General features: G+C 42.5%; 3 protein-coding genes and 1 long non-coding RNA gene across 9 annotated transcripts in view; 3 read left to right on the forward strand and 1 right to left on the reverse strand.

Moving 5' to 3' along the window:
• LOC143528828 (uncharacterized) overlaps positions 1–22,933 on the reverse strand; it is a 27,308-nt gene extending 4,375 nt beyond the window's left edge. The window contains exons 1-4 of the long non-coding RNA XR_013134530.1: positions 22,375–22,933; positions 20,201–22,239; positions 5,169–5,458; positions 221–4,067 (exon numbers count right to left, since the gene is read on the reverse strand). This is a non-coding gene — a long non-coding RNA (uncharacterized LOC143528828). The remainder of the gene's footprint in view (positions 1–220; positions 4,068–5,168; positions 5,459–20,200; positions 22,240–22,374) is intronic.
• Positions 4,091–14,743, forward strand: homer3b (homer scaffold protein 3b). Of its 2 annotated transcripts, XM_077024738.1 has the most exons (10): positions 4,091–4,580; positions 6,318–6,474; positions 6,601–6,732; positions 7,329–7,436; positions 10,520–10,653; positions 11,020–11,176; positions 11,950–12,060; positions 12,227–12,307; positions 12,405–12,503; positions 12,950–14,743. In XM_077024738.1, the coding sequence occupies exons 1-10, from the start codon at positions 4,576–4,578 to the stop codon at positions 13,070–13,072; spliced, it is 1,107 nt and encodes a 368-aa protein (XP_076880853.1). In that variant the 5' UTR covers positions 4,091–4,575; the 3' UTR covers positions 13,073–14,743. The 2 variants fall into 2 exon arrangements, with proteins under 2 accessions (XP_076880853.1, XP_076880854.1); XM_077024739.1 differs by having other exon boundaries at positions 4,092–4,580; positions 12,405–14,743.
• Positions 15,274–19,424, forward strand: LOC143528822 (uncharacterized). 4 transcript variants are annotated; one of them, XM_077024733.1, is made up of 9 exons: positions 15,274–15,804; positions 16,092–16,736; positions 16,856–16,962; positions 17,125–17,219; positions 17,438–17,535; positions 17,871–17,989; positions 18,098–18,311; positions 18,848–18,936; positions 19,158–19,424. In XM_077024733.1, exons 2-9 carry the CDS (start codon positions 16,202–16,204, stop codon positions 19,311–19,313), a joined length of 1,413 nt encoding a protein of 470 aa, XP_076880848.1. In that variant the 5' UTR covers positions 15,274–15,804; positions 16,092–16,201; the 3' UTR covers positions 19,314–19,424. The 4 variants fall into 4 exon arrangements, with proteins under 4 accessions (XP_076880848.1, XP_076880847.1, XP_076880850.1 ...); XM_077024732.1 differs by having other exon boundaries at positions 15,274–16,736; XM_077024734.1 differs by having other exon boundaries at positions 15,275–16,736; positions 18,125–18,311.
• Positions 20,452–27,053, forward strand: arrdc2 (arrestin domain containing 2). 2 transcript variants are annotated; one of them, XM_077024737.1, is made up of 9 exons: positions 20,452–20,591; positions 20,831–21,091; positions 24,148–24,217; positions 24,334–24,481; positions 24,580–24,682; positions 24,827–25,083; positions 25,215–25,377; positions 25,490–25,641; positions 25,759–27,053. In XM_077024737.1, exons 2-9 carry the CDS (start codon positions 20,833–20,835, stop codon positions 25,807–25,809), a joined length of 1,203 nt encoding a protein of 400 aa, XP_076880852.1. In that variant the 5' UTR covers positions 20,452–20,591; positions 20,831–20,832; the 3' UTR covers positions 25,810–27,053. The 2 variants fall into 2 exon arrangements, with proteins under 2 accessions (XP_076880852.1, XP_076880851.1); XM_077024736.1 differs by lacking the exons at positions 20,452–20,591; positions 20,831–21,091 and adding an exon at positions 22,933–23,643.
• Positions 27,054–27,560: the final 507 nt, after the last annotated feature.

The following is a 27,560-nucleotide window of genomic DNA, read 5'->3' on the forward strand; positions in this document are numbered from 1 at the left end:
AACGTTTAGGGACACATACAATAGCATTTGTAAATATGTGAGATCCAATATATATATATATATATATATATATATATATATATATATATATATATATATATTCGGTTTTGTTTTTTTTCTCTGGGTAAGAAGAAAGGGTCACATTTTAATTCTGAAATACAGAAGAGAGTTGGTCAAATTAGTGTGTTTCTGAAGAAGGGTGGCATAAATGTATCTTTACATTTTCTCTCAGGTGCTTGACCACAGTCACCACTTTCTGTAACCAGTCGACCTAGTTTGCAAAAGACCAACACATCTTGTAAAACACATTGCCCTCTGAAAGACAAATTCATCCTGCAAAAACTGTACATCTCACTAAAGCAGTAACACACAGCAGTTCTATAGTAAACACATATAAGCATTCATGAACAATTCACAGGCAAAAACTAATGTCTCTGATGCAGATCACAACATATGGTCAGTTTTGAAGTAGTTGTTTCTTACTACTGTACAATGCTAAAGGCTATTGTTGTGATTTTGGGTTTATTTTTGCTTAGCAATAGCATTAGCTACAATAATATTTTGCTTACCATTAACATAATATAGTAATTAAATATAACTACTGCATTAGATGTGTTTAAGCTGTAAACCCTAAGAAGGCCCTTGGGAAATCATGATGTGTAAGGAGTTTCAAAGGGAAGATGACCCGGTCAACAGGAAGTTGAGGACCGCAGTGTTAGACTGATAAAGGAGAAATACAACATACCGGTGTACGACCGCATCCCTCTGAACAGATATTCTAATATGTTGAAACAAATGGATAAGTCATGTCTGCTTGAACAGCAAAATCATGTTTGCTCGAACAACAACACCATGTAAGGTATAGAAGAAGATCTAAGCGTTTGGGGGTGGAGAAATCATATATAAAGACGGGATGTACAAACACTTGTTGGGTCTCTCTGATGTAAATGTTAGGATGTGAGATCCCCAGAGATATCTCTGTTTTAATAAAGGCCTTTTTGGAATTGCTATAATTTTGGTATGGTTGTTCTTGCTATCTCCTTCCCATCAAATGAACGCGCTGGGCTATAGTGGTTGATAGAAGTTTAAAGCCCTCAACACTATCTACTGTAATCCACTGTTAGTACATTTAAAGTCATCAGTCCACACACATAGATGGTCCAAAAGTATAGTACTGCAATGCAGGTGCATAGTCAAATATAAAATATGAAACAAATAAAAAGGCTGTAAAATGATACAACAAAGCACACAACAAGGGTTTGCCATTGGCTTTCCTCTGCCTGAATGGCCCTGTCACTGACACCTGACCACATGTTTTCTTTAACATTGCACAGATTGTTTTCCCTGCAATGCAGATCTGGCCATCTGATGATATGATTATCTTATATGTATCATATGTTATAGCATCTAAAAGTGGCATTGGGTCATAGGTATGGAGATTATAATCCTTCCATCTCTGGCTAGAAAAGAATCCCTCAGGAGGACTGAGGAATGGGGAATATGGAGGTGGAAATTCAATAGACGTGTGTGTGGATGAGTCCTGAACCAACCCCTCCCTGCAGATGTGTAGTGGAATGTATTAGTGTCCCACATGGCTACAGAATGCTGGCCACTAACCGATAGTGGAATGTTGACTGGTTTAATGTGAGATTTTCAGGCACTTGTTAAGCAATTGCAAGCTGAATTTGCTTGTTCAGGAAGTGATCATTGAGTGTACTGTTCTGCAAAATAATAATAAATATTAACAACAACAACAACAACAACAATAATAATAATAACAACAGTAAAGTCAAAACATTCATTTAGTATTTTTGGTTGAAATACTGACATTTCTTTTTTGTTTTGTTTTATTATAGTTTTGTTTAGTTATGTGTAGTTTCTCTGGTAGATTTACAGGCCCCTAGTTTGATGGCTTTTTGTAATTCTATAATAGTCCAGTAGGGGGACCATTTTGAAGGTCTTGCTTGATGTTTTTCCTCAGATATTATTTATAGAAAATGTTCTCTGCAACTTGTAGCTTGGTGTAAGATCACCAATTACACATATTCTGTTTTCAGCATCAGTGTACTGGTCCATGGCATGTGGTCTAAAGAATGTTTTCTCCCACTTTACCCTCAATTTCAGTGTTTACTAAAGGCCACATTACTTTAGGGGAGACTTTCCAAATTCTTCAGTCCGATTGTATGTAAAGTGAAACCATGGTTGAAAAGGCACTGTTGTTCCAGTAAAAGGACTGACTTGTATCATGAGATGCATCACTCAAAATTCCAGCTAACACTCTCAGGAGATGTAATTGTTAGTGTTATTACTGAGAGTGACCTAACAGTGGCTCACTCTATCTTTGCTGATAGCTTGCATTCATTGGGTGCTTGGAGCCCTTCAGACGTACTTTGGACTTTCCTTCCTTATGTCAAAGAATGAAAGGAGTAAGAGGAGAAGAAGAAGAAGAAGAAGAAGAAGAAGAAGAAGAAGAAGAAGAAGAAGAAGAAGAAGAAAGTTCTTTATACAAGGGTGCATTGATATGTAACTGAGAAGCCGTATGCTGCTTCTGACATTGACAGCTGATAGTGGCCTATTATGGTTCCTGCTCCTCACAGAGGCCCTGCTGGGACTCTGCTGTGGGCGTGGCCGGGGAGATGCCTGATGGAATTCTGTGGGCGTGGCCTTGAGCTGTATAAAAAGATTTCATTGCTTCCTTCATCCTGTGCCCACTTTTGTCCTGGTTAGTTTTTAGTTCTTTTTAATTGTTTTTCATTTATTTACCTAAATGTACATATTTTTTATGAACACGTTTCTGTATTGTTTATAATGTCCTCTGTGTTTGTCTCCTCCTTTATGCTGCAGTGTTGGTAAGTGAGAAGTAATATGTCTACTGATACAGCCTATCCATTCACTAATTTGAGTATTCTCCCTCAAAAGTAGGCCCCTAGATGTAAGATGTAGGTCCCTTTGCATGTATTTTTTAACATCATTCAGCATCTAATTAGCTTTTTGCACATTCAGCTCACAGCATTCAACAAAAGAATAATTTGATTTTTTCTTCTGTCTTAACATTCTAGTGAATCTATCTAGCGTCATCTGAAAATGTCTTTCGATGGCTCCTAGGTTTGCTGTGGCAAAGACGAACTGTTTAAAGCATGAAACTCTGGCAATAATTACCTGTGGTTTACCACGTAGTAATGGTTTACCACCTGAGTAATTTTTTCCCTCAAATTATGTAAATATGAAAATATTTGCCAGAGAGATCAGTAGAAGCAAATTTGAAACAACAATGCTGTCTTTTGTTGTTGGAGACATTGTTCTTCAGTGACAGTTTTACTGTATACTGAATTAAATAGGTTACGATTGTTTGCTAACACTCAGCATACAGGAAGAATGAAGCGAACTTCACCTTGCCTCTCTAGTTATTTGTATTGCTTCTGGAAAGCCACTGAAACAACCAAATCACCAGGCTGATTCCCTATTACAGACCCTCTTTTCCTGGGGTTGTTTTCACAACACAGTTCTCAGCCAAACACTTATGAAGACCACAATTCCCACACTCTAACCAGAAATGAGAAGCACTGTCACGTTGGCCTGGGAGCCAGACTACCAGCAAAATCATGGTCTCTCTGGCAGTCCTCGAGGTGTGTACTTAAATACTGACCCCCGGGTCCACTTGCAGGATACAAAGGCTACTGTAGCAGCCCCTAGCACATTGGGCAATGAACACACACATCTGTGGCTCAGATTAGAAGGTTAATCAAAAACACTGAGCAGGAGGAAGAAAGCTGGGTCATTTCCATTCAAAAGCTTCTGATTCAACCTTAACGTCAGTCCCCACACTGCCTTGCTGTTTGTGAAACAATCAACTTCACCAATACACTGAACATTGTAAGTCGTCTTTAAAAGCAATGCCTTACAATAAGATGAATATTTGTGCTTAATTAAATTAGTTGGGAATTAATTAATGTAAAGGTCAGCCACTGGAGGATATCTGGGGTGTAGATAATGAATTCTTGCGGCAAGGTTACCTTGTCCGTGGCCCACAGCAACCTGTCAGATGGTGTTGCAATATGTGAAGTGACCTGTAGATGGCGATAAAAGACAGTCACATGTTGCCACAAGTCAGATGCAGTACTAATGTAACTGAACACCGCTCCAGCGGCGCAGACTAGTTTTAAAAGGATTTCCAGATCAAGACTCCACAAAATTGATATGAAATGTGCAAGCTTGCTTTCTTGCAACTGCGTAACTACGCGATATCAGTCTGATCGGAGCGAACAGCTGAAATATGGAGGAAGAAATTCGAGACTCACTGGAATCACTACAGTCACTAAACAAAGGAAAGCCCGAATGCCTTAAAAGACTACATAAATGACAAAAACAGTACGGACCAAACTAAACAAAACTATATTTTACGGCTCGGGCGTACTTTGTCATGTCTCTCAAGTAGTTTAGGAAAAGGGGCTGAACAAGAACGAACTTGACGGAGTCAGTTTTTGTTTTAAATCTTGAAAGAAGACGTGGAATATTAAAACCACTGAGAACATTTTGAAGCACGTTCGTACGAGCCAGTGTCTCGTTTCGTGGAAAATGGGGTGAGTTCGTCCCACTATTCGATTCATTTCTCATATAGTCCCGTTTAAAAATGGCGAAATCATAACCGAGTGGTTTTATTTAACGCCGCCTACTAACTTTTGTTTTTGGTCATAATCCGTTCAGTTATGTTGGTAATAATTCGTTCAATTATGTTGGTAATAATTTTATGGTATTCATGTTCTAGGACACTGCCATGCTCCGTTTTCTGGAGTTTCATTTTGCCAAACAGCTCTTTTTAAATAGTAGTGATATATATATATATATATATATATATATATATATATATATATATATATATATATATATATATATATATATATATAATTTTATTTAACAGTCTGTTGAATATTATCTATTATCCATAGCAAATGTATTATCCATACTATTATCCATAGCAAATGCATACTCAAGCATTAGATCACGTTATTAGGTAGAACATATAAATCTGACTCTAAGCATATGTGGTACACGTTTACTCTCCATCACTGAATCCCCATAGATGTTCTTCGGCCAATCTGGCATAGGTTCACATGCTTATTTACTGTGGGCCTGTGGGTAAGCAAGGATAACAGAGAGATGGTACTCACACAGAATTTGGCCTTTAGGGACCACTGGCATTGTACCTGGCTGTGGAGTTACTTTGACAGTAAGATTGTATGATCAGTAAATCAGATGGAGTTCCTTTGGCAGTAGGATCATGTGATCGGTAAATCAGATGGAGTTGCTTTGGCAGTAGGGTCATATGATTAATAAATCAGAAGGAGTGGCCTTGGCAATAGGGTTGGATTATTAGTAAATGGATGGTGTAAACGGATGGTGTATTTCTTGCAGGGGCTGCATGCTGTTCGAAGAGAAGAGCCTGGCCACTCAGTAGAGCCTGAAATGGAAGAAAGAGAAACCAATTAATTGTAAAATGGCCATTATGTGATTGGGTGCTTCCCATGGCAACTGCTCTCAGAGAAGACACTTAAGTGGACACCTAAGCACTTAAGTGCTTTCGATTACTTATTTTATGTTGTCCAGACCTGATGGTGATTACTGTTATTGTAAAAGTGTAGGGGTTTGAACAAACTCTTAACACCACACACACAAGACCACCTCATAATTTATAATATGCACATTTAGCGTACAGTGATTTGCTTGGAGCTGTTTATGCAGGTGCTGATTGGGGATCTTTGAAATCCGAGGAGTCTACGGCTAGTTAGACCCAGTTTTGCAGCGTGTCACAGAAGCTGAGAGTGGTGGCAGAAAGGACACAGAAAGTTCTTGCTGTTATACTTTTATAAAACAGGCCAATTCACTTACCCAGGAGTGCTTTAGAGACACAGCCAGGACAGACAGCCTTAATGCCATAGTCCATATTGTAGTTATTGTTATAAGGCACCAATATGGGATATGGCATGTAAAATATTTAATGTAAATGTGCCATATTTTGTCAATTGTGATTTTCACCCCACACACACTAGCGATTACTAGGGGGCTGTGGTGCACACATGCGGTGGGCAGCCCGGCACCCGGGGAGTAGTTGGGGTGAGGTGCCTCAGTCATGGCCTCAGGACTGGCAATCGAACCCACAACCCTCCGGTCACAAGACCGGTTCCCTAACCACCAGACCATGACTGCTCCCACAGCTACTGCCTGCTTCGGGAATACTTGGGTCAAAAATGTTGTTTCTTTTGTGATATGATTTCTATGGGGTGGATGGTGTGTAATGTAAATATTGTTGCCTGTTTCAGGGAAGACCCACTCTTCAGTACCAAGGCGCACGTCTTCCAGATTGATCCGGCCACTAAGCGGAACTGGGTCCCCGCCAGCAAGCATGCTCTTACTGTCTCCTTCTACTACGATGCCGGTCGGAGTGTTTATCGCATCATCTGCGTAGGAGGCACCAAAGTGAGCAGTCTGCATGCCACGTGACCCCTCAAAACGCGCACTAGCGCCGAATCCTTTAAATGTGTGATGTGAATGTTAGCACGCGGACGTGGTGCCCTGTTGAACGTGTCTTCGATGCTGACGCAGGCGATTATAAACAGCACCATCACACCCAGCATGACCTTCACCAGGACGTCGCAGAAGTTCGGCCAGTGGGCAGACAGCAGGGCGAACACAGTGTACGGCCTGGGCTTTGGGACAGAACAGCAACTACAGCAGGTAAGAGGCCTTACACACAAGCCCTGTTGTGCTTACACACAAGCCCTGTTGTGCTTACACACAAGCCCTGTTGTGCTTACACACAAGCCCTCGAGATGGCCTAATAAAATGCTCATTCACCAGCCTCTATATTCTAAGCACTTTGCAGGTTCACTCCTAGTTCAACTCTCTTGACCATCTGTTGCTGTGTGTAATTTGTGTTAGCTGTCCTCTAGCCCTTACCAGTGGTCAGTTTCTATTATAGCATGACACATGAGACTCCGCAGGTGTGTCACATTGACACATTAAAACTTCTGCATCACTGTTGAACTAATATCAGCTGAACACTCACATGTCACTCCTGGGTTGGTGTTTGGTGCTGTATTTATGGTGGTTTGCCACTGAAATAGCATTCAATTAGCAGGGGTTTTGTGATCAGAAACTGAGCAGCGATTAATGGGGGTAGATGCTCTGTAATTGTAACCATCTATAATTATACACTCGTCTACAAGATACCTGTCAGTGAAAGTACAGATGTTGGGCTAGTCAAAAGGTTGTTTAAACTTTTGTAATTGTTTACTGAGTTTTATTCCATCTTTTCTTTTTATCCTCTTTAGTTTTCAGAGCAGTTCAAAGAATACAGAGAAGCAGCTCGTCTTGTCCGGGAGAAATCCCAGGAGAAATTCGAGCTGAGCAGCCCTGGTCTAAACATCGCAGCCCCACAGGTCCTACAGCTGCACCTCAGAGCCACACGCTACTCCACCTCAGAGCGACACGCTACTCCACCTCAGAGCGACACGCTACTCCACCTCAGAGCGACGCGCTACTCCACCTCAGAGCGACGCGCTACTCCACCTCAGAGCGACGCGCTACTCCACCTCAGAGCCACACATTACTCCACCTCAGAGCCACACATTACTCCACCTCAGACCCACACGCTACTCCACCTCAGACCCACACGCTACTCCACCTCAGAGCCACACGTTACTCCACCTCAGAGCCACACATTACTCCACCTCAGAGCCACACCCTACTCCACCTCAGAGCCACACGCTACTCCACCTCAGAGCCACACTTTACTCCACCTCAGAGCCACACGCTACTCCCTCAGACCCGCACCCTACTCCACCTCAGAGCCACACCCTACTCCACCTCAGAGCCACACATTACTCCACCTCAGAGCCACACATTACTCCACCTCAGAGCCACACATTACTCCACCTCAGACCCGCACCCTACTCCACCTCAGAGCCACACGCTACTCCACCTCAGAGCCACACATTACTCCACCTCAGAGCCACACATTACTCCACCTCAGAGCCACACCCTACTCCACCTCAGAGCCACACATTACTCCACCTCAGACCCGCACCCTACTCCACCTCAGAGCCACACGCTACTCCACCTCAGAGCGACACGCTACTCCACCTCAGAGCGACGCGCTACTCCACCTCAGAGCGACGCGCTACTCCACCTCAGAGCCACACATTACTCCACCTCAGAGCCACACATTACTCCACCTCAGAGCCACACATTACTCCACCTCAGACCCACACGCTACTCCACCTCAGACCCACACGCTACTCCACCTCAGACCCACACGCTACTCCACCTCAGAGCCACACATTACTCCACCTCAGAGCCACACATTACTCCACCTCAGAGCCACACCCTACTCCACCTCAGAGCCACACGCTACTCCACCTCAGAGCCACACTTTACTCCACCTCAGAGCCACACGCTACTCCCTCAGACCCGCACCCTACTCCACCTCAGAGCCACACCCTACTCCACCTCAGAGCCACACATTACTCCACCTCAGAGCCACACATTACTCCACCTCAGAGCCACACATTACTCCACCTCAGACCCGCACCCTACTCCACCTCAGAGCCACACGCTACTCCACCTCAGAGCCACACATTACTCCACCTCAGAGCCACACATTACTCCACCTCAGAGCCACACCCTACTCCACCTCAGAGCCACACATTACTCCACCTCAGACCCGCACCCTACTCCACCTCAGAGCCACACGCTACTCCACCTCAGAGCCACACATTACTCCACCTCAGAGCCACACATTACTCCACCTCAGAGCCACACCCTACTCCACCTCAGAGCCACACATTACTCCACCTCAGACCCGCACCCTACTCCACCTCAGAGCCACACGCTACTCCACCTCAGAGCCACACGCTACTACAGCTGCACACACTCAGCAGGGCGCTTCATTGTCACTGTGGCTTTTACAGCTCACTGGCCGTTTCATTCTCCATCTGGAAGGACCTCGTCCCAGAGCTCCATGTCATCCTCACAGCTAGACGTGATGTTGCCCAGACACCCTTCACATTACCTTGTGAATATTCATGGAGTAAAAATTTCAACATTACTGTACATGCCAGTGGAAAGTATGTCTTAAACATTCACTGATTATCTGTTACTTTGTACCCTTAGAATACTCACTCAAGAGTAATGAGACATACACTTGATGTTTCTTCTTTTAAGCACTGTGATATGGCCAGATGCACCCAGACACTCTTCAGGTCGTGAGTGCACTTCTGTTGCCTGAAGAAGTTCATAATATGCCAGGTCACTTCTCTGCAGCCATATGGAAAGACCATATGTGTGTTGCTGAGGAGGTGGTATTTACTTTTAGTCTGACCTTGGCGTTATGACCTCAGTCAATACGTATCCCCATGGCCTGAGATGACAGTGATATGTGATGCCCTCCCCACTTAATAAAACCATTTCTGGACACCGCATGAAAACATGAATAAATACAAGGCCATATGTGCTTTCACCATGGTGCTCGAATGAGTGTTGCTGTGCAATTATCCTTTTCATTTCAGAATTATTTACTTTAATCTGTCAAAACCAATGCACAAAACCTTTCATTATACAGAAGTTGCATTTTCTGAGTTAGATGATTACAACATCTCTGCTTTTACTGCTGTGATGAGTTTCTTAATTGTGTACTATGCTCCCATTTTGTCACTGTTGAAAGTCCTAATAGACTTTTCAGCCCAGTTCAGTAGTGTGTGGGAGAAGGTATTCCAGCTCCACGTGCAGGGGAGAATCTTAGCATTATGTTACAAGTAAAACGTACAAGAGTTGAAGGGAAGAAATATGCTTGAAAGGCATGATCCTTCATTATTTTTGCATGACCCCTGAATGCATAATTCATCAATCCCTGCTTCCCGATCATCATCTCAAGCAGAGTAGCGTGGGATAAATATCGATGCTTTCTAGTTTAATATATCAGCATATGGGGAATGCACTGTTTTACCATGTTTCACTGTAGGGTAAGTTAGACAGCTAATGGTACAGATGCTTTGAAACAAGCTCCTTTAGGGGAATCTGAGTCCGAGCTGGATTAATAATGCAAGCGTTTTCTCACTTCAAGGATATATGGCCCCAAATATATACTCCATTGTTCTGTGATCTGTGAACATCTGAATAGAATTAATAGAATAGAATTAATAGAATACAATTCTGGAATTTAAGATGCAATTTGTGTGCTTCATTTTCATTTAGTTGAATTACACAAAACAAATTCTGTTTATTAGCTTTTAGCAAAGGATGCTAACCCCACTGATAAAAGGGCAGTTTCATATCTAATAACAACTGGAAAAGGAACATTTCTTTAACATATAATTATGACCCAGGTAGTTCTATAATGAATCTATCATCTGTTGACCATTTGGGTTTAGATAGCTGGTCTTGTATATGATGACATTATTACCTGTTGTTGATGGGGTCTAAGTAGAGTTCCCACTATGCCAAGGATCTCATGTGTGTTGCACAGGTGCTGACTGATGACGGTCAGTCTCCTCCACCTCTCCTGTGTGTGAACGGCCCAGAGGAAGCGCTCCACTGTAAGAGTTCAGATGCGGAGCTGACCTCTGAGAACAACCACGTCAAGAAGATCCTCTCTGAAGGGTGAGGTGCTCGCTCTCGCACTGACGCATCACTTCAGAGTCGAGTTGGTGTGTGTGTGTGTGTGTGTGTGTGTGTGTGTGTGTGTGTGTGTGTGTGGTCATCTGTGTCCGGATTATTCAGATTTTCTGTACACCTGTTCGGACTTGAATGTCTTCATTTAAACACCAGTTACAGCATTCATTAAGATGTTGCAATATTCATTAAGGTATTGCAGTATTCATTAAGATGTTGTAATACTCATTAAGGTATTGCAGTATTCATTAAGATGTTGTAATACTCATTAAGATGTTTTTAAGTGAGCGGTTGCAGCATGTCCACACGCTCTTCTCACGTTATGGTACCACATCCATTTCCTGTTCCCTGCAGTTCTCTGTGCGAAGCGAATATGGAGGCGGAGCTTAGCACTCTACAGGAGAGCAACGCCAAACTGGTTGGGGCCCTCCATGAGGCCAACCGTAGCATTGAGCAGTGGAAGAAACAGCTCACGGAGTACCAGGAGGAGACGGACAAGCTCCGGGGGCAGGTAGTCACTGGGGCTCGCATGGGGAGGGCCATGAGCCAGCAAACCTGAGCAAACCTGACTAGGCTAATTCTTGGTAAGGATTGGATCAGGAAATTCGCAACCAACACTATATGAATGCGAATGAACTGAATTCGCCTCTGAATGTCTAAGCAGCGGCTTATTAAAAGTGTGAAAGCTTTCCGTGCTTCTAAGAGTGGCCTGGATTCAATCTGTAAACAAGGTATATGTATATGGTGCACAGTCTGTTTGCGTCATGATGTCAAAAAATGACAAACGACACAAAAATCCCAGTTCATGTGGTGTAAAAGAAGAAAAAACCGAACTAGATGGTGGGAAGTGGTTCAGGTCTCATGGGAGATGAAGAGGTATTTATAGGACAATGTGCAGGACAAGGTATCGCCATCGCCCTAATATGGAGACAAGACAAATGACCCAACAGAACTCTGCTGTTCGAATGGGAAAGCAAGCAGCCCTCTCAATTCTGAGCCTGCTGCAAGATGACGCTGGAGTTGTTTTGCGCCTGTCCCCAAGAGTAAAACAAGGTTCAATTCATCGCATTTACTATTGGTGTGTTGTCTGCGAGTGTGGGAAAACGCATCAGAGATGGGGCGGCTCGACGTGCTGGTGGCCTTGCTGTGCTGACCAAGATGCAACTGTACTTGTTGTAAAGGAAGTTGATCAGCATGCCTCTATGCTAATGGGATTTGATTGACATGCCTATGACGTAATATGCTCCCCCCATCACATCTGAGATAGATCTTTTTTCGTTTCAGGTGTCAGAGCTGGAGGCTCAGTGTGGACACCCTGCTTCTTCTGAGAAGAGGAGGGAGGAACCCTTCCAGTCCGTAGAAGAGATGGAGGCTCTTCTGAAGGCTAAGGATGAAGTAAGCCCATCTCCATTGAAGCTCAGTTGTTTTCATTTAGCTCAGTTGTTTTTTTTTTTTTTTTGCCTGTTTTGGATGCAAAAGTAAACATTACATCGTCATATTTAACTTTACAAATCACAGCGTGTAGATCCGTGAAGGTCACTCTGAAAATATACAATTACAGGAAATTGATGGTCTACAGACCAAGAAGTCAGAATTTGGGGAACTGGAGAGAGAAAGGGAAGAAGTTAACAGAAGAGTGCAGGTATGCTCACACTGCAGATGTGTTTATTCACGCTTTATAAACACCCCTCCACTGTTCAGCCTGGCGTAATCGGTGCTACCACTGTTATTGCCGTCAGGAGCTGGAGGAGAAGAACGCTGAGCTGGAGCAGCAGGTGAAGGAGGCGGAGCAGACCCTGGCCACCGCCCAGGATGCACGGCAGCGGACCGAGCTTGAGGTGCGGAAGGTCGTGGAAGCACTAGACCTCAAGATCTTTGATCTCAGCAACCTGCGTCAGAGCTTGTCCAGCCTTCTAGATAAATAGCAGTCATGTCCACGTTGGCAGGATGAACCGGCTGGACATCACAGGGGAAGTCTCACCCTTCCATCCAATTCCTCTGCAACAGAGTTAATAAGTGTCCACACAATCAAATAGGGTGCAGAGGAGATCAGTGCATTATTTTTAAGCTGGATGACCTGCACTTAAGTCAACATGCTGTGGCCCTATAGACATGGCCCTATAGAAGACATGGCCCTATAGAAGACATGGCCCTTTGGCAAAAGCACATGCATCACAAGACGAAGGTTTTTTTGCTTCTGTCATCCCCCTTTTTGTGAAAAGCACAGAGCATTTCTTCATTATTTAATTTCTTCATTCATGACATGCCTTTGCTTTGTCATCAGCCCCTGATGAATCAGTATCCCCAGTTACTCCTTCGGTACCTGAACACATGCAAACTTGGACTGAAGACTGAAAAGAGTTTTAGTGAACATGATGCCAACAGAGGAACAAACCATACATGGTGAACATGATCCCATCAGAGGAACAGATCCATACATAGTGAACATGATCCCATCAGAGGAACAGATCCATACATGGTGAACATGATCCCATCAGAGGAACAGCTCCATACACAGTGAACATGATCCCATCAGAGGAACAGATCCATACATGGTGAACATGATCCCATCAGAGGAATAGCTCCATACACAGTGAACATGATCCCATCAGAGGAACAGATCCATACACAGTGAACATGATCCCATCAGAGGAACAGATCCATACATGGTGAACATGATCCCATCAGAGGAATAGCTCCATACACAGTGAACATGATCCCATCAGAGGAACAGATCCATACACAGTGACCACGATCCCATCACAGGAACAGCTCCATACTCAGTGAACACAATCCCATCAGAGGAACTGATCCATCCACAGTGAACTCGATCCCAGAGATATGCCAGGTATGCCAGATATGAGTCTTGTGTGACTAAAAGATTCCTTTGTGATTAGATGGTGGTGGTTGTGTAGTTTTATTCATTATTTCTTGTTTGTACTTGGAGTACTTTATCCCTTAGAAACACAATGGAATCTGATAAACTCTACACCTGTAGAGTTAGAATACTTGATTAGAGTTAGGATTAGATCACCAGGACTTAACCGACACCAGCATGATTTGACTTCATTGATAGTACCAAGTATCTGTTGCTGATGATATATGATAATAATATGTACTATTTAGTGTTTCAGAACAGTATTTACGCTAATATTATAGGTCACTCTGTAGAGTTTTACATAATTACGTTAACAAATGTAACGAAGGTAACTGCTATGATAGTTTAAAAAATTTACCATTAAAACACTTAACCATAACCTTAGAGGCTGCTATGATGTATACTAGGTTTTTTCTAGAAATGTGCTGATTGTTTTTTTTTTGTTGTTCTGGCGTGTTAAAATTTGCCTTTAAGTGTGATATCTGTAAAATGAAACCAGTTATGAGACTGGTTTGGCCCTTGTGGTTGATCGTAGAGGCTCAACTCTTGCAAGCACACGTTTGAACCTGAGTGTTGGATCAGCTTCTGTGATGCTGCTTTAAAATGGAAGCAAAGCATGTCTGCAAACTGGACTGGCAAGTTTTCGTTAAACTCGTTTTCGTTAAACAGATGTTTACATCTGTATCTACATCTGTCTGTATTGAATTTGAATTGCAACACTTTTTAGATTCAGTAGCTTACATTAATTTACGCTACATATACGCTATAACGCCACTACAGTTAAGAAACGGACATCGTGAGTTCAGTTCAAACCTTCAGTTTCTTAATGATGGATTATTTGGGGTAAAATTGGGGTAAAATGGTGCAGTTGCAAAATGAACAAAAGCAAACATACAAACAAGCGAAGGCTCCAGTAGGCAGCATATATTAACCTTGATGTCTCAGCTTAAGAGGCAAAACTGTGTAAGGTTCTTTGCCTGAGAATTGCAGTTGCTTATCAGCCCTGCCTGCAGGTCGAACCCTACCCTGGGCATGCTCGAGGACTGCTGATAACGGAGTCGTCGGGACGTGTCAGGACCGCAGCTCAAGGCGCAGGACTTAACAAGATCATTGCATTAATGTACTTCTCAAATGTTCACATGTAGGAAGTTGTGATTTTTTTTTGTATAGATTCACAATAAAGCTCCCTACTTTACCATTTCCTGTGGGCAGATTGGCACACATCTATGTTTGCGGGGCTGTTGTTTACGGTCACAAGTGTGAACATGCTGTTGGATCTAATATCTAATAGCACAAAGCTCATGCATGTATTCCCATCCACTCACAAATCCTTGAGATGGTAAAGCCTTCTGGCTTGAGGTATCCATATTGATTAAAAACATTATATTTGATTTAAAAATACTTTATGTTTACAGATACATTCATGTTCAAGCCCATCTTGCTAAAGTAAGAGGACAGAAAAACCTCCTGATGGACTATTGTGTTTTGACAACACCAGATCTTACGATTTGATTGTCATTCACATTGGTTGCTTATGATGCAAATACAAACTGTGATACATGTCATTGCACAACTATGTTACAACTTTTTTTTACAGCTTCTTGAAAGCACCTTGTCAAATTGTAACCACCACATTCACATCTGTACTACAAATCTCCATGTACCCTGCTCACGATGAAACCACTGGGGGGGGGGGGGGGGGGGGGAGATGGTGGTCATGTCAACAAATATCTAATATTGAGGTAACTGTGTTCAGACAAAACATAGTGAATTATATTTTATACCTATTCCTTGTTTTTAATTAGTGTATAACTAAACTAGATTCCTATATAAAGAAAAACAGAGGAAAACTTAACAAAAGATTGCTTGGCATATTAAGCCTTTGATATCTTACAATATTAAGAAATAGTCCTCTAAACAATGACACATAGATTCATTAACAATCACATAATCCAAGTTCATGGCACATGCAAATTTGGGCAGATTAGGCTGCCATCTAGAGTTTAGCCTGTATTTTGAAAAAATACAAATGGCAATTATAGAAAAAATGTTCAAGCAAACATCTTTGTCTGACTGAAAGGTACTTGGACACTGTAAATGGGATTTTCACACTCATTGTTTATTCTAAAAAATTTGAGATTAAGAAGACATTTTGTTTTGGTTGTCGTTGTCAAGGGAAATCATAAATAATTAATGTCCAAACAAAAAACCCGAGGGGCATGTTGAACAAGGCAATGCTACGTCTGGGTGGACACAGTATGGTATGATATCTTTTCAGATTATTGCTGCATATAGCAAAGTCAAGAATAGTGATTAATTTAAATAGATCCTGTTTAAAATTAAACTGCAATTTCAGTAAGCACTGGGTCTATTTTTGAGCCTTTTAAACACCTAAAAATGAGGATTTATGGTAGATTTTAACATTTGTAGCAAATTCAGGCTCTGCTAGTTTAAAGTCAAGTTCTCTGGACCAGATAAGTTATTATGACATCATGGATCTAATTCTAGATTCTGTTTTCTCTTGTTCTGTCACTTGAACGCACCTTAGAGAATGAGCAGAGATTTGTCATCTTAAAATTAGAGGTTTACAGGTACAGCGGTGGTCTTACTGAATAGCACAACCAAGAAACCAAGCATCGTTGCCTGGAATCTTTTGAAATGGCTACCACTGTGAACATGGACACATTTCTACACCCTCCATTAGGAGAGAACCTCTCAAGGTTGTCCCTTATGCCGTTATGGGCCGGACACCAGAGACATGGGCCTGAAAAGACTTATGAAACTACTTTCCAGAAAGATTTCCAATCGTTTCCTTCACTAACAAAACGTGCTGCTGTTCCACGGCCTGCAACAGCAGAAGTGGAACACAGAGACCTTCGGCGGATCAAGGAGTACGAGACAGAGGTGGCCAGGTCCTTCTCCTCACACCCCACCGCGCCTCTCAGTCGCATCCAGGCCTGGACCAAGCTAGTCACCAACTTGAAGACGCACTCAGACCAGCGCTTCCAGGACTTCCGCACCATTCACTCGGAGAGTTTCCGTCACCCGCCTGCATCGTCTGCTGTCTCCAGCCCTGTGCACCCTGCCCTGGCCGTCAAAGTGAAACAGCGCAAGGACGAACTTCCTGATACCACCCACAGAGCATCTTATGTTGCCCACAAGGTGTCCCCGGTCCTTAAAGCAAAATGTCTTGGTCAGTGAAGCCCATTCACGCTCTTTTATGTTGATTTGATGGTCTCCTCTTGAGTTCTCAGGGGATTTCTTTGTTCAGCCTTTATTCTTATGATGTGGATGTCAGTGTTATCTTGTAAGGTGGAAGAGGACCAATCACAGGAGACAATAAGCTAACTTCTGTGAGCACCAGTTATAATGACACCTTCCAGTACAAAGAGAGCTCTCCTGCACAGTGTATGGAAAAGGTAGTGTCTAGCCATTATTATCATAAATCTGTTAGCCAAGACATTCTTTGGTTGATTGTCATATTACTGTGATTTGTCTTTTTGCTTGTTGTACTCAAAAGTCCTCCAGTGACACACCAGTACTGTCCCATAATCCCCGTGCCTCTATTCACTTTGATTCAGCAAATCCACTCATCCTTGGCAATGGGAGACAGAGAGAAAGTTCAGGAAACCAAAACGACTCACACAGCCTCGTTCAAGCATAAAGGCGTCCAACGGTATGTTTGCGCTCTGTTCAATTCTGCACAAGAATTTAAAACATTTGTTTACATTTTTTCCAAGATTGCCTTAAGAAACCTTAAGTTCAGGTTTCTTTCTAACCATACATATATATATTAGTTTTAGTGGCAGTAATATCATAAAATAATTTTAAATAAATAAATAAATAAATAAATAAATAAATTAATAATGACATAGCCCTTTCTGGTTACTACAGTCCCCTATCACTAAAGAAAAGCTTACATCTCAATCTTGGGGACCTTCAAAATAAGTGGACCACAACAACATCGGATGCTTTTAATGAAATAAAGTCTGGTATGTCTAATTACACACATTGATCTCTCAATTAAGCAGGCAGAATCTTCAGATAAGCAAAAGGTCCAATGTGTCTGAAACAATTCAGCTTTTAGCCACAGAAGTCCCATAAACATTTTAGTCTACTATTCACGTTTTCCCTGCACTATTGAAGTTACTATACCTTGCCCAGCAGGGGGCAGCATTTCAGTCTCAACACAAGCACAATAAAAATGTATTTTTATAGTTGTGAGTTTATTTTACAATGAAAACATTATATTTAGTTACTATTAAAGGTAAAATAAATTCAATTTCACTGCTCCAGTCTTAATCATATTTCTGTTTCTCACTGCCAGACCCTGTTCATTTACAGCCCAGAAAGACAACTCAAAGCTCTGTCCCTCAAGGGGACACAGATGTAAGGCGGAACCAAGACAGGATGACATCCACAACTAACCGATTCTTCTTCTCAGAGGTGGACTCTCCACAGTTCTTTTCAGGATTTGTAACTTCCCAGTGTTTTAGAATCTAGGCTAAAGGATGCAACAAGTGAACCGCATGTGATCCACGGTGCTTTTTCAAGGGGGCTAATCGTCTTTATGTTCTTCAGGCAAGACATAGACAGTTCCCAGTTCGTGTTGACGGACCAAGCATCAGAACCAAGAGTAATGTCAAACTTGGGACAAGTCTGAGTGGGACGGTTTACAGCACAACAGCCCAAGAGAGCTATACGCAAAAAAGCCTAGCTCGAGCCAAGCCACAGACCTATCCTCCTGGTTGGGTCCTAGCAAATCAAGGTTAATTTGAATTAACAAAGTCCGACAGCGCCCTCTGTTGACATAAAATAGAGACACAATGCTGAGTGGAAGTTCAGTCGTAGAACTTTCATATTCCACACAGAACTGTAAATCACCTTCCAGTGTGATCTACTTTGCGTTAGCTGAAATGCATAAGCAGTGTGTAAATAAGGCACTGCAAACGTCAATTGCAGATTTGTCAGATAAACTGCATTTCAAACTGTTAAATGAAAAAAAACTTTGTTTCTTTATGAAGATTTTATATATATTTATATTGCTTTGATAAATTAGAATGCATTGTGTAGTGTAGACATTTATTGGTGTATTCTTATATATATATATATATATATATATATATATATATATATATATATATATATATATATATATATATATATATATATATATATATCGGTATTGGTATTGCTGTTGCATAGTTAAAAGTATCCTGTAAAGATATTTAATGCTGTTCTGTTATATAGTTCAGATATAGATATTTACTGCTGTAATTCTGTACTCCTGTTCAATTCTCTTAGAATCTGGTCCAGCTCTTTCTACGGTTCAACAGGATTATATTCCTGTCAACTCCAGAAGACATGGATTAAGCCCTGGGAACCTTGCTAAGGTAAGACGTGCAGTAGATAAAGACACACACATCACGCTTTTGAGGGGCTGTCGCAGAAAGCAGGAGTGCACTTGTTCTGTGGCCGTCACTGCTGACAAAGCAACACAAAGCAAGTAGATTTATAAGTGAATTTATTGAAGCGTACAAAGTTCCTAACGATTTAGAGATTTCAGGTCTCTCCAAAGTTCCTCTGTGGAATGTCTCTCCTGCTGTCTCCTCAGATCAAAGAGAGTCATATCAAGCCTCCTCACAGTGAACAGTATTTCACAACAACTCACAGAGAAGCTTTTGAAGTCAAGCCAATCCCTGAGGTGCCGTTAGACCACCATAGACGACACACGTATAGCTTGCCGTCTGGACAAGGCCATTGTGTATGATGCTTACCATACAGTACACGTCCTTCCCAAGCACAGCTTATAGAGAGATGTGTTATAGCAGATCAAATGTGTCCTCCTAATGAATTCATTAAAGTCTGCATTGTTGTGTCACACCACTGCATGCATATTTACATTATTACACTGCCTGTATAACTCCACAGTTTCTTATCAGAACATAACAGCTGTTTGAGACGTGATGTGAAAACTCCACGTCCTGCATAAAGTTGTGGATGTAGTGGAGAGCAGAGTAAAAAAGCAAATTAATAGTACAAATGAGTTAATATATTACTCATACAATTGGGTTATTATTGTCATGCATTTAATTTGATATGGACTGGGCAAAGTAAATATCTAGACATGTTAGTGTTAAATATAATGCAGAGTTGAGAACGTAACGTAAGCTTGTACCTTGACTCATTAGATAATACAGTCAATTGTATCGAAGGGCATTTAGTCAGACCCGACGACCCCTCCTTCAATAAGGAGTGTTACATCTACAGCATACATCTGTTGGAAAGACGACGGCCTAAATGCGTTTGAGCTTGTTGTGTCTTGTAGGTTTTTGTCTGAACAGATGCTTGCTTATGTTGCAGCAGTGAAACCTTCGACGTAACTGTGATTTTACCTTTGTAGTCAATTTTCACTTAATTTCATGTAATGTTCAGGTTTTAAAATCAGACTCACATGTTCATCACTTACATTCATCATAAAGAAGGAACAGTATTTAATACAAAGTTTGAGCAGGTCTCAGTAATGACTAGTCAGGCAATGGTTCTGAAAATAGGCTCTGACTTATTATGAACAATCACTATTTTGTTTCAATGTATTAATTGCAACATTATTTATTTGTGTTCGCATTCCACACTGAGTAAAAAAGGCTACTCTACCTGTGTTATCCTTTATGTAATATGCAATACAGACAGGCCTTCATATATCGTCACATGCAATTACATAAAAATAAAAAATGTGCGCGTAAAAAATCAAAATATGCACGAGAAATACGTGATGGAAACTCGTCATCAGAGTCGTCATCACGTCATGGAAACCATTTGATTTCCACTCATTTGGTGGCGTTACCCTGGTACAGGAAGGCGTGGTCTGCTATAGAAGGCGTGGTCTGTCTTATCTTGTTGGGCGTGTTCAAACAAGGGGGACGAACGAACAACGGTGGTCATAAGTTTCCCTGAAATCGTGGATGTGGTCGTGACTGCCGGTCAAACACCTGGCAGGTGGCGAGTTCATCATTCATTGATGTTAAACGAGTTTCTGTCAAAATAAGTAAGCTATTATTTACCGGTCATACGGTTTAATTGATGAGTGATTAAGAAACCCAGAATAGTAATGTAAACGTATTTGAATTATAGATAACTTTGAATAATGTAATACGTTATGAGGCTCGTTTGTCATGTAAATTAGATAACGTTAATGAAAGGATAGCAAACGTCATTCTCTCATTTCGATGATCTTCTGAGGGGATAAACGATGGTTTATGGTTTCCCCTGTGTTCCTTTCCAAAGCAATGACTTTCACAACTATTGAACACTTTATCCTGGACCTGGACGGTCCCGACGGTGCCGTGTACACCAGCGGGGAGACGGTGACCGGAAAGGTTGTTCTTCAGCTCAACCGGGAGCTTAAAGCTCGAGCGCTGACGGTTCTCTGCAGAGGGGCCGCTACTGCTCAGTGGCTGGAAAACCGAAACGTTGGCTTCAACACCGTCTACACAGACTACACGTCCAAAATAACGTATTTCAGAAAGAGACGGCATCTCATTCGAGGTATGTGATTCGTCGGTGTTGTTTAGAGTTAATATTTTGAGTTCCTTAACCTGAACTTGAACCTTCCTTTGGAACGCAGCCTATACTTTCCCCCTCGGTTTTACTCTGGGTTTGTTTATTTGTTTGCTTGCTTCTTTGCTTACTTTTTTGACGATGCTCATGCTCAGGAAACCGTGCACAGACACAGTCAGATCCTCAGCTGGCTGTTCATTAATCTACTGAGGTCAAAAGCACAAAACATACAACTCTGAATGCTATTTGAAAAGTGTATCTGGGACTGTGGCTGCATCTCAGCATTCTCTTTTTTCTGAATTGTCATGAAGGTAGACACTAGTCGTCGCATACTAAATGGTCATTTTCAATAAAATGTGTTATATTGATATTCTATAAAAGATGCAAATGAAAGACTTTAATCTCTCAAATGTGGTACAGCATGGGTCAAAGGTAGTTTAACATGTACTTTGATCATTAATTAATTAATTGACCTTTTAAGTAAGACAGGCATCCATTGTGTAAGTTTATTACTTTCTTTGACTTTGTTTGGTCAAAGTTTGTGAACCCTAATTATCTGGATTTCAGGAGCAGTGACAACATTTGATGTTATCTTCAGTCAGACTAATAAATAGGCCATGCAGTAAAAGCAGCTTTGTACATTCTAGTGTTTTTATTAGTTGCATGACATCTATGCAACTTACTAAAACTATTTCATTTTTCTTATTGTAGTTATTATTGAACTGTTAAGCTACTTATTTTTATTTTGTGTATTTCTATTTTGTATCTTTTACTTCATTCATACATCTGTAATTGTTAGGATGCATTTGCTTTTCCTCAACTGTACTGTCTGTAGTATGACTTTCCCTCTGAGAACAATAAAGTGATCTACCTATCTAGTTTCAGCATAAATTAGTGTAAAACAAAATAGAGATTGTCAACACAAGTTCATATTTTTTGATAGCACTGTGGGGCTACTTTGCTCTCTCATGACATCGAACTTTTGTAATCTTTGAAAGGTCAGAGAATTCCAAGTAAGCCTATATCAGGATTATACAGCAGACAGTAAGGATGTGTTATCTGTGACCTACACTTCACGAGATAGGGTCACGTAACATGACCGTGATCCCAGACACAGGATTCCACAACAGAGTGTCCTATATGGAAAAATTTACACAGTTCAGAATGCCATATTTAACAGTTGTAAAATCACAGAATCGAAATCAGTACATATTAAATGCTTATTTACCTACGATGTCCTAAAAACAAACCTGTGGCTAGCCACAGCCTACCTGAGTATTGTTGCTGACCATGGCCATCCCTTTATGACCACAGTGTACCCATCTTCTGATGGCTACTTCCAGCAGGATAATGCACTATGTCATAAAGCGTGAATAATCTCAGGCTGGTTTCTTGAATACGAAAATGAGTTCACTGTACTCGAATGGCCTCCACAGTCACCAGATCTTAATCCAATAGAGCACCTTTGGGATGTGGTGGAACGGGAGATTCTCATCGTGGCTGGCTGATGGTGGTGGAGTAATGCTGTAGGGGATATTTTAGTAATTTTAAATGGAGAAATTAACAAGTGGAAGAAAAACTTTCATCAGTTTGGGTTATAACCGCCAGAGGGAGGCAGACTTGCAGGAGAGCCAGTGAGTTAGGTCCATAAATCTAATCTCTCTCCACAGGGAGGCGCTAACTAACTTTTATATAGACTATTATCTGTTATCTATTGTTTGTGGACTATTATAATAATCTTCAGATTCTTTGTCAATCGGTAACATAACGTATTTTAAGAGTACAAACATTTGTTTTTCGTTTCCTTAGTAATTATTAAGTTATGTTCACGAGAGGTTCTAATTGTATATGTTTAATTAAGTACGATTGCCGAAGTTTCGGTTGCATAAGTTCGTTATATTCTCATAGAGTCTTGGACAAACAGCTTTTTTCCGTATGGACCAGTTTTGTTTTGAATCGATGGGTTGCACGGTGGGTTCGGGCATGCTCAGTCAGCTTGTTTTCGACTAAGAACCTGTATCCATCAATCACCAAGCAGTGCCTGCCCCCGCTTTCTGTCCACACCCAGAGAAGATGTTTATTAGCCAGCTAGCGACCATCCTTGCCTAGAGCATTACATAATAATTTCAGAAACTCCGCCCTGCTCCGATTTAAAGGGTCTTCAGGGCCATGAAGCGCTTTAGTTTTGTTTTGAAGTAGAAGGCACCCGGAGATCCTACCGAGAAAACAATTTCGGCTCTGACTTCGGAACTTGCAAAGACTAAAGATGATTTTCGACAAACTGAAAAGGCTTACCATCGTTTTCGACTCTCCTGAAGTAAATTCTCCTCCGGTGTTCAGCAGTGGGGATGTGGTGTCGGGAAAGGTTGTGCTTGAGCTGGCTGCAGAGAGCAAAGTGTCATCGGTGAAATTACATGCTGAGGGTTTTGCAAAAGTGCACTGGACGGAATCTCGCAGTGCTGGATCCAGCACCGCTTACACCCAGAACTACAGCGATGAAGTGGAGTATCTTAACCGAAGAGAAGTGCTTCTGCAGGCAGGTCAGTCGTTGGGTTTGAATGAGATGCTGGCGCTTGAGTGCGTTTGTCGCCTTTACCTCTCGCTTAGAAATTGTTACTACCAAGTTGGCATCTTAAGATAACTTTCTAAACGTAGTAGCGGATGGCCAACAGATTGGATTTTATCCGGTTGTTTTAGTGAATGTTTGCTGGACTTCCTTCAGCTAAGCAGTGTATTAACCAGAACAGTTCATCATTGGTTTGTTTTGTTTGCGTCCTCACTGATTTTGAGTTTATGTAGAAAAACTGCTTTCACTGTAAAAGTAGTTTGGGCACCTCTGCCCCAACAGAAAACGCATCGCCTACACGAAAGAAAGAAGAACGTTTTTATTCATTTATATCTTAACGTGAACGGTAAATGAGTTAGTTCAATGTGCTTGTCCAGGCTTCAGTCAGAGTACTTGCTGATTTCTAATAGTTCTAACGACTGACTTCAGCTTTCAGGATGGGATTTTGAATCTTCGCCTGCTTATCTCTTCTTCACAGATAATGGTGAGCTGACGACCCTTCCTGCAGGAAGACACGAGTACCCCTTCAGTTTTCAGCTGCCTGAGGAGTGAGTTGTTTTTGTTTGTTTAATCATCTTCACTGGTGTAAAATGGAAATCGGGTGGTTTTTGTTTTCAGCCATGTGGATGTAAGAAATAACCTGAGCACATGTTTACTCCCTCAGGACACTTGTGACCTCCTTTGAAGGCAAGCATGGTAGCATTCGCTATTGGGTTAAGGTGAAACTGCATCGGCCATGGAACACCGTCAAGAAGATCAGGAAAGAGTTCACAGTTATTGAGCCCATCGACATCAACACTCCTTCTCTACTTGTAAGCTTGACCGACTAACTATTCTTCAGATTGTAACTAACTCAGATTTTGTACAAGTAAGGTTTATTTAAAAATATTGTTTTTAATGCATTATAAAGGCACCTCAAGCTGGAACCAAAGAGAAAATGGCTCGCGTCTGGTACCGCAACGCTGGTCAGGTGTCCATCACCGCAAAGATCGACCGCAAAGGCTACACACCAGGTGAGAGCCTTAGGCTAACTTGCTAATAGGAGTAGCAAATGCAGTCCAATCTGTTGGCTATTGGAGAAGCCAACCATGCTGGCATCCAGAGACCTCTGAACCGAAAAACGCCCTGGACGCTAACGTCTCCTTAACGCCCTACAGGCGAGGTGATCCCCGTGTTCGCGGAGTTTGACAACTCCACCTCGCGATCGGTGGTGCCCAAGGCGTACATCACTCAGACGCAGACCTTCATCGCACGGGGCACCATGAAGCAGAAGAGGGCGGTGGTGGCCACGCTGTGCGGAGACGTGGTGGGCGCGCGGCGCAGGGACACTTGGCACGGCCGCGCCATCAAGATCCCCCCCGTCGGCCCCTCCATCCTGCAGTGCCGCATCATCCGGGTGGAGTACTCGCTCAAGGTGAGTCTGAACCCCACCGCCAACAGCCTGTCGTCTGATTCGGGACGCGTTCAGGAAGCGCAGTCCCTGTCGCAAACGCGGTGTTGCCGCGCGATTTAATCGCCTTTTCGCACGTTTGTTTGTGCGGTTAGGTGTGTGTGGACATCCCTGGGACGTCCAAGCTGTGTCTGGAGCTGCCACTGGTCATGGGCACCATCCCCCTCCATCCTTTCGGCAGCCGAACCTCCAGCGTCAGCAGCCAGTACAGCCTGAACCTGGACTGGCTTCGCATGGCCATCCCCGAACGACCTGAGCGTGAGTATCTCCCGCCCTCCCACGCTCCGAACCGTGCACAGGCGCCCACGCTCCCCCTGCCTCTCCGGCGTTTTCCTCCACATGCTGACTCCCTTCTTGATTTTTCCTGCAGCTCCCCCAGACTACAGCTCTGTGGTCAGCGACGAGGAGGCTGTGCGCAGCGCGCCAATCGCCCGGCTCGAGGAGGATCTGGGCGTTCTGGAGCGCTCCCTGGTGGCCTACGTGCAGGAGTTCCGTTTCAGGCCGCCTCCTGTGTACAGCGAGGTGAGCAGCCTCCGTCCCACGTGAGCCCACGTGAGCCGCTCCGACCGCGGCACACGCTCATGTCTTTACCGCTCCTGCCTATCTGCATGCTAAGATTATACTTCCTTCCTTCCTCAGGTGGACCCGAATCCATCCTTCAGCATGAGGCCGCGGTGCATGACGTGCTGAACGCCTGACCCTGCATGAGAGGAACATGCTGATGACCTGATCAACATGAAGCAGAGATTTGCTTTCTCCTGGATGCCCTGGATCTCGGCCCGGAACTAGCTCCCTAGGACCAGCAGTGCCGCTTACTGGAGCAGAGAAGGGGCACTGATTGGACTAAGCAATTGGATGGATTCCAAAGTCCTTTCAAGGGATGCAAAGGGCACCGAGTCCAAGGCAGGTGGACTTCCCGCTTCCTCATCCGGCCTTAATCCGCCTGGGGGGGCAGACCCTGGTCGATGCCCGCTGGTGATTGTGAACACAGAAAACTTGTGTTTGGCAAAATCACGGGAAATATCAGGGAAGGCGATTTTGTGTTATGGACAGGGGTAGACCAAGAAAGATTTACTTTGCAGAAGCCTTTTGGAAAAAGGCTCCTAACCACCTGGGGCAAATGGTTAGGTGACTTTTCTGTATTTAAAGTGAACTCTGGTTTATTGGTACCCTTCCATATACTGTAATAACCGCCTGCAAGCTGATGCTATAACATTTACAAATGTTAAACCATAATTGGTAGCCAAAGTGCTTTTCAAGTTGATTGCTTTCCCATTACACACCTATCGTCAAAAAAATGTTGATCTGAGACCTTATATGGTCTTGGTTGTATGTTGGTAGGATTAAAAGTCAGGTTCAAGCCTGAAATAATATGCACGGGTAGCATTCAACATAAGAGGAAAACCTTTTGCAGTGAAGATCCTGGGGCAGAGACAGTTAGAAAACTGCCCTTGTACTGTGGATGTGTGTTAGAAGCTTCTTGGGGCTTGAGAGCTCGTGTTGATGGCTCCTTTTAAAGTCTTAACAAGTCTTTGAAGAGCTCTATCTGAAGCTACGTGTGAAAGTTTCTGGGAGTAAACTCTTAGAATAGTGTTCAGTCCAGTGGCTTTGGGGTTTCCGCAGGTGGCCTTAGGAAGTGAGAATTCAGCATGACACAGAAAAGCAGAGGCAGACTGAAGCTTTGAGTATCACAAGAAGGATGTGTGTCAGGCTCCAAACTTTTAGCCACTCTAAAGTGTCTCAACATTCCAAATAAATGGCTAGAATTTTTTTCTGAATTCCAAATGGTGAAAACTATAACTTCAGGTTGGAGTAGCACTGAATGTAGTGTTTATGGCACTCCTGTAAAATGAATGTATTTGTATTTTATAAACTTTGTCATGTGAGAAATATATATTTTGTTAATCATTTTCTAATAAATGTGAAAAATTCAATGTAATTTTGGTGTGATTGTTTTGCAAAGTTGTGAAGGAGCTGGAATGTGAATGACCTCGATTAAATTGAATCTGATTGTCATCACATGTTCAGGTACAAAGGTGTTTAATAATGCGGAGCAGTTCCTATCACTTCCCATACAAAAACAGACTCCACAGACAGTGTGGACAGTAAGACTAACATTTAACATCTTCCTATCATGAAGCAGTTGGAAGAAGATGATTTTGTGCATTACTTAACCACTATAGGACCTAATCTGTAAGGACTTTTACTTCTTAATTACAGAGAGGGGTTTTTCTTAGTGGTTTTGTAAGCATGTGTCCCGTTTCCTTCTTAGCTGACAGGTGTTCTAAACTTCTGGGGCTTTAGGTTTGTGTAGGCAGTGCCGTTTGGTAGTGTGCACTGCTAAGCTGTCTCTCTGAAGGTGGGCGGAGGCAGCTTTTGTTCTCATCGACCCCTACGCGAGGGTGAATGTGCTCTGTGCTGGCACGTGTGTGGAAGACATG

Source organism: Brachyhypopomus gauderio, chromosome 12, assembly GCF_052324685.1.
Source record: "Brachyhypopomus gauderio isolate BG-103 chromosome 12, BGAUD_0.2, whole genome shotgun sequence".
NCBI classification, from domain to species: domain Eukaryota; kingdom Metazoa; phylum Chordata; class Actinopteri; order Gymnotiformes; family Hypopomidae; genus Brachyhypopomus; species Brachyhypopomus gauderio.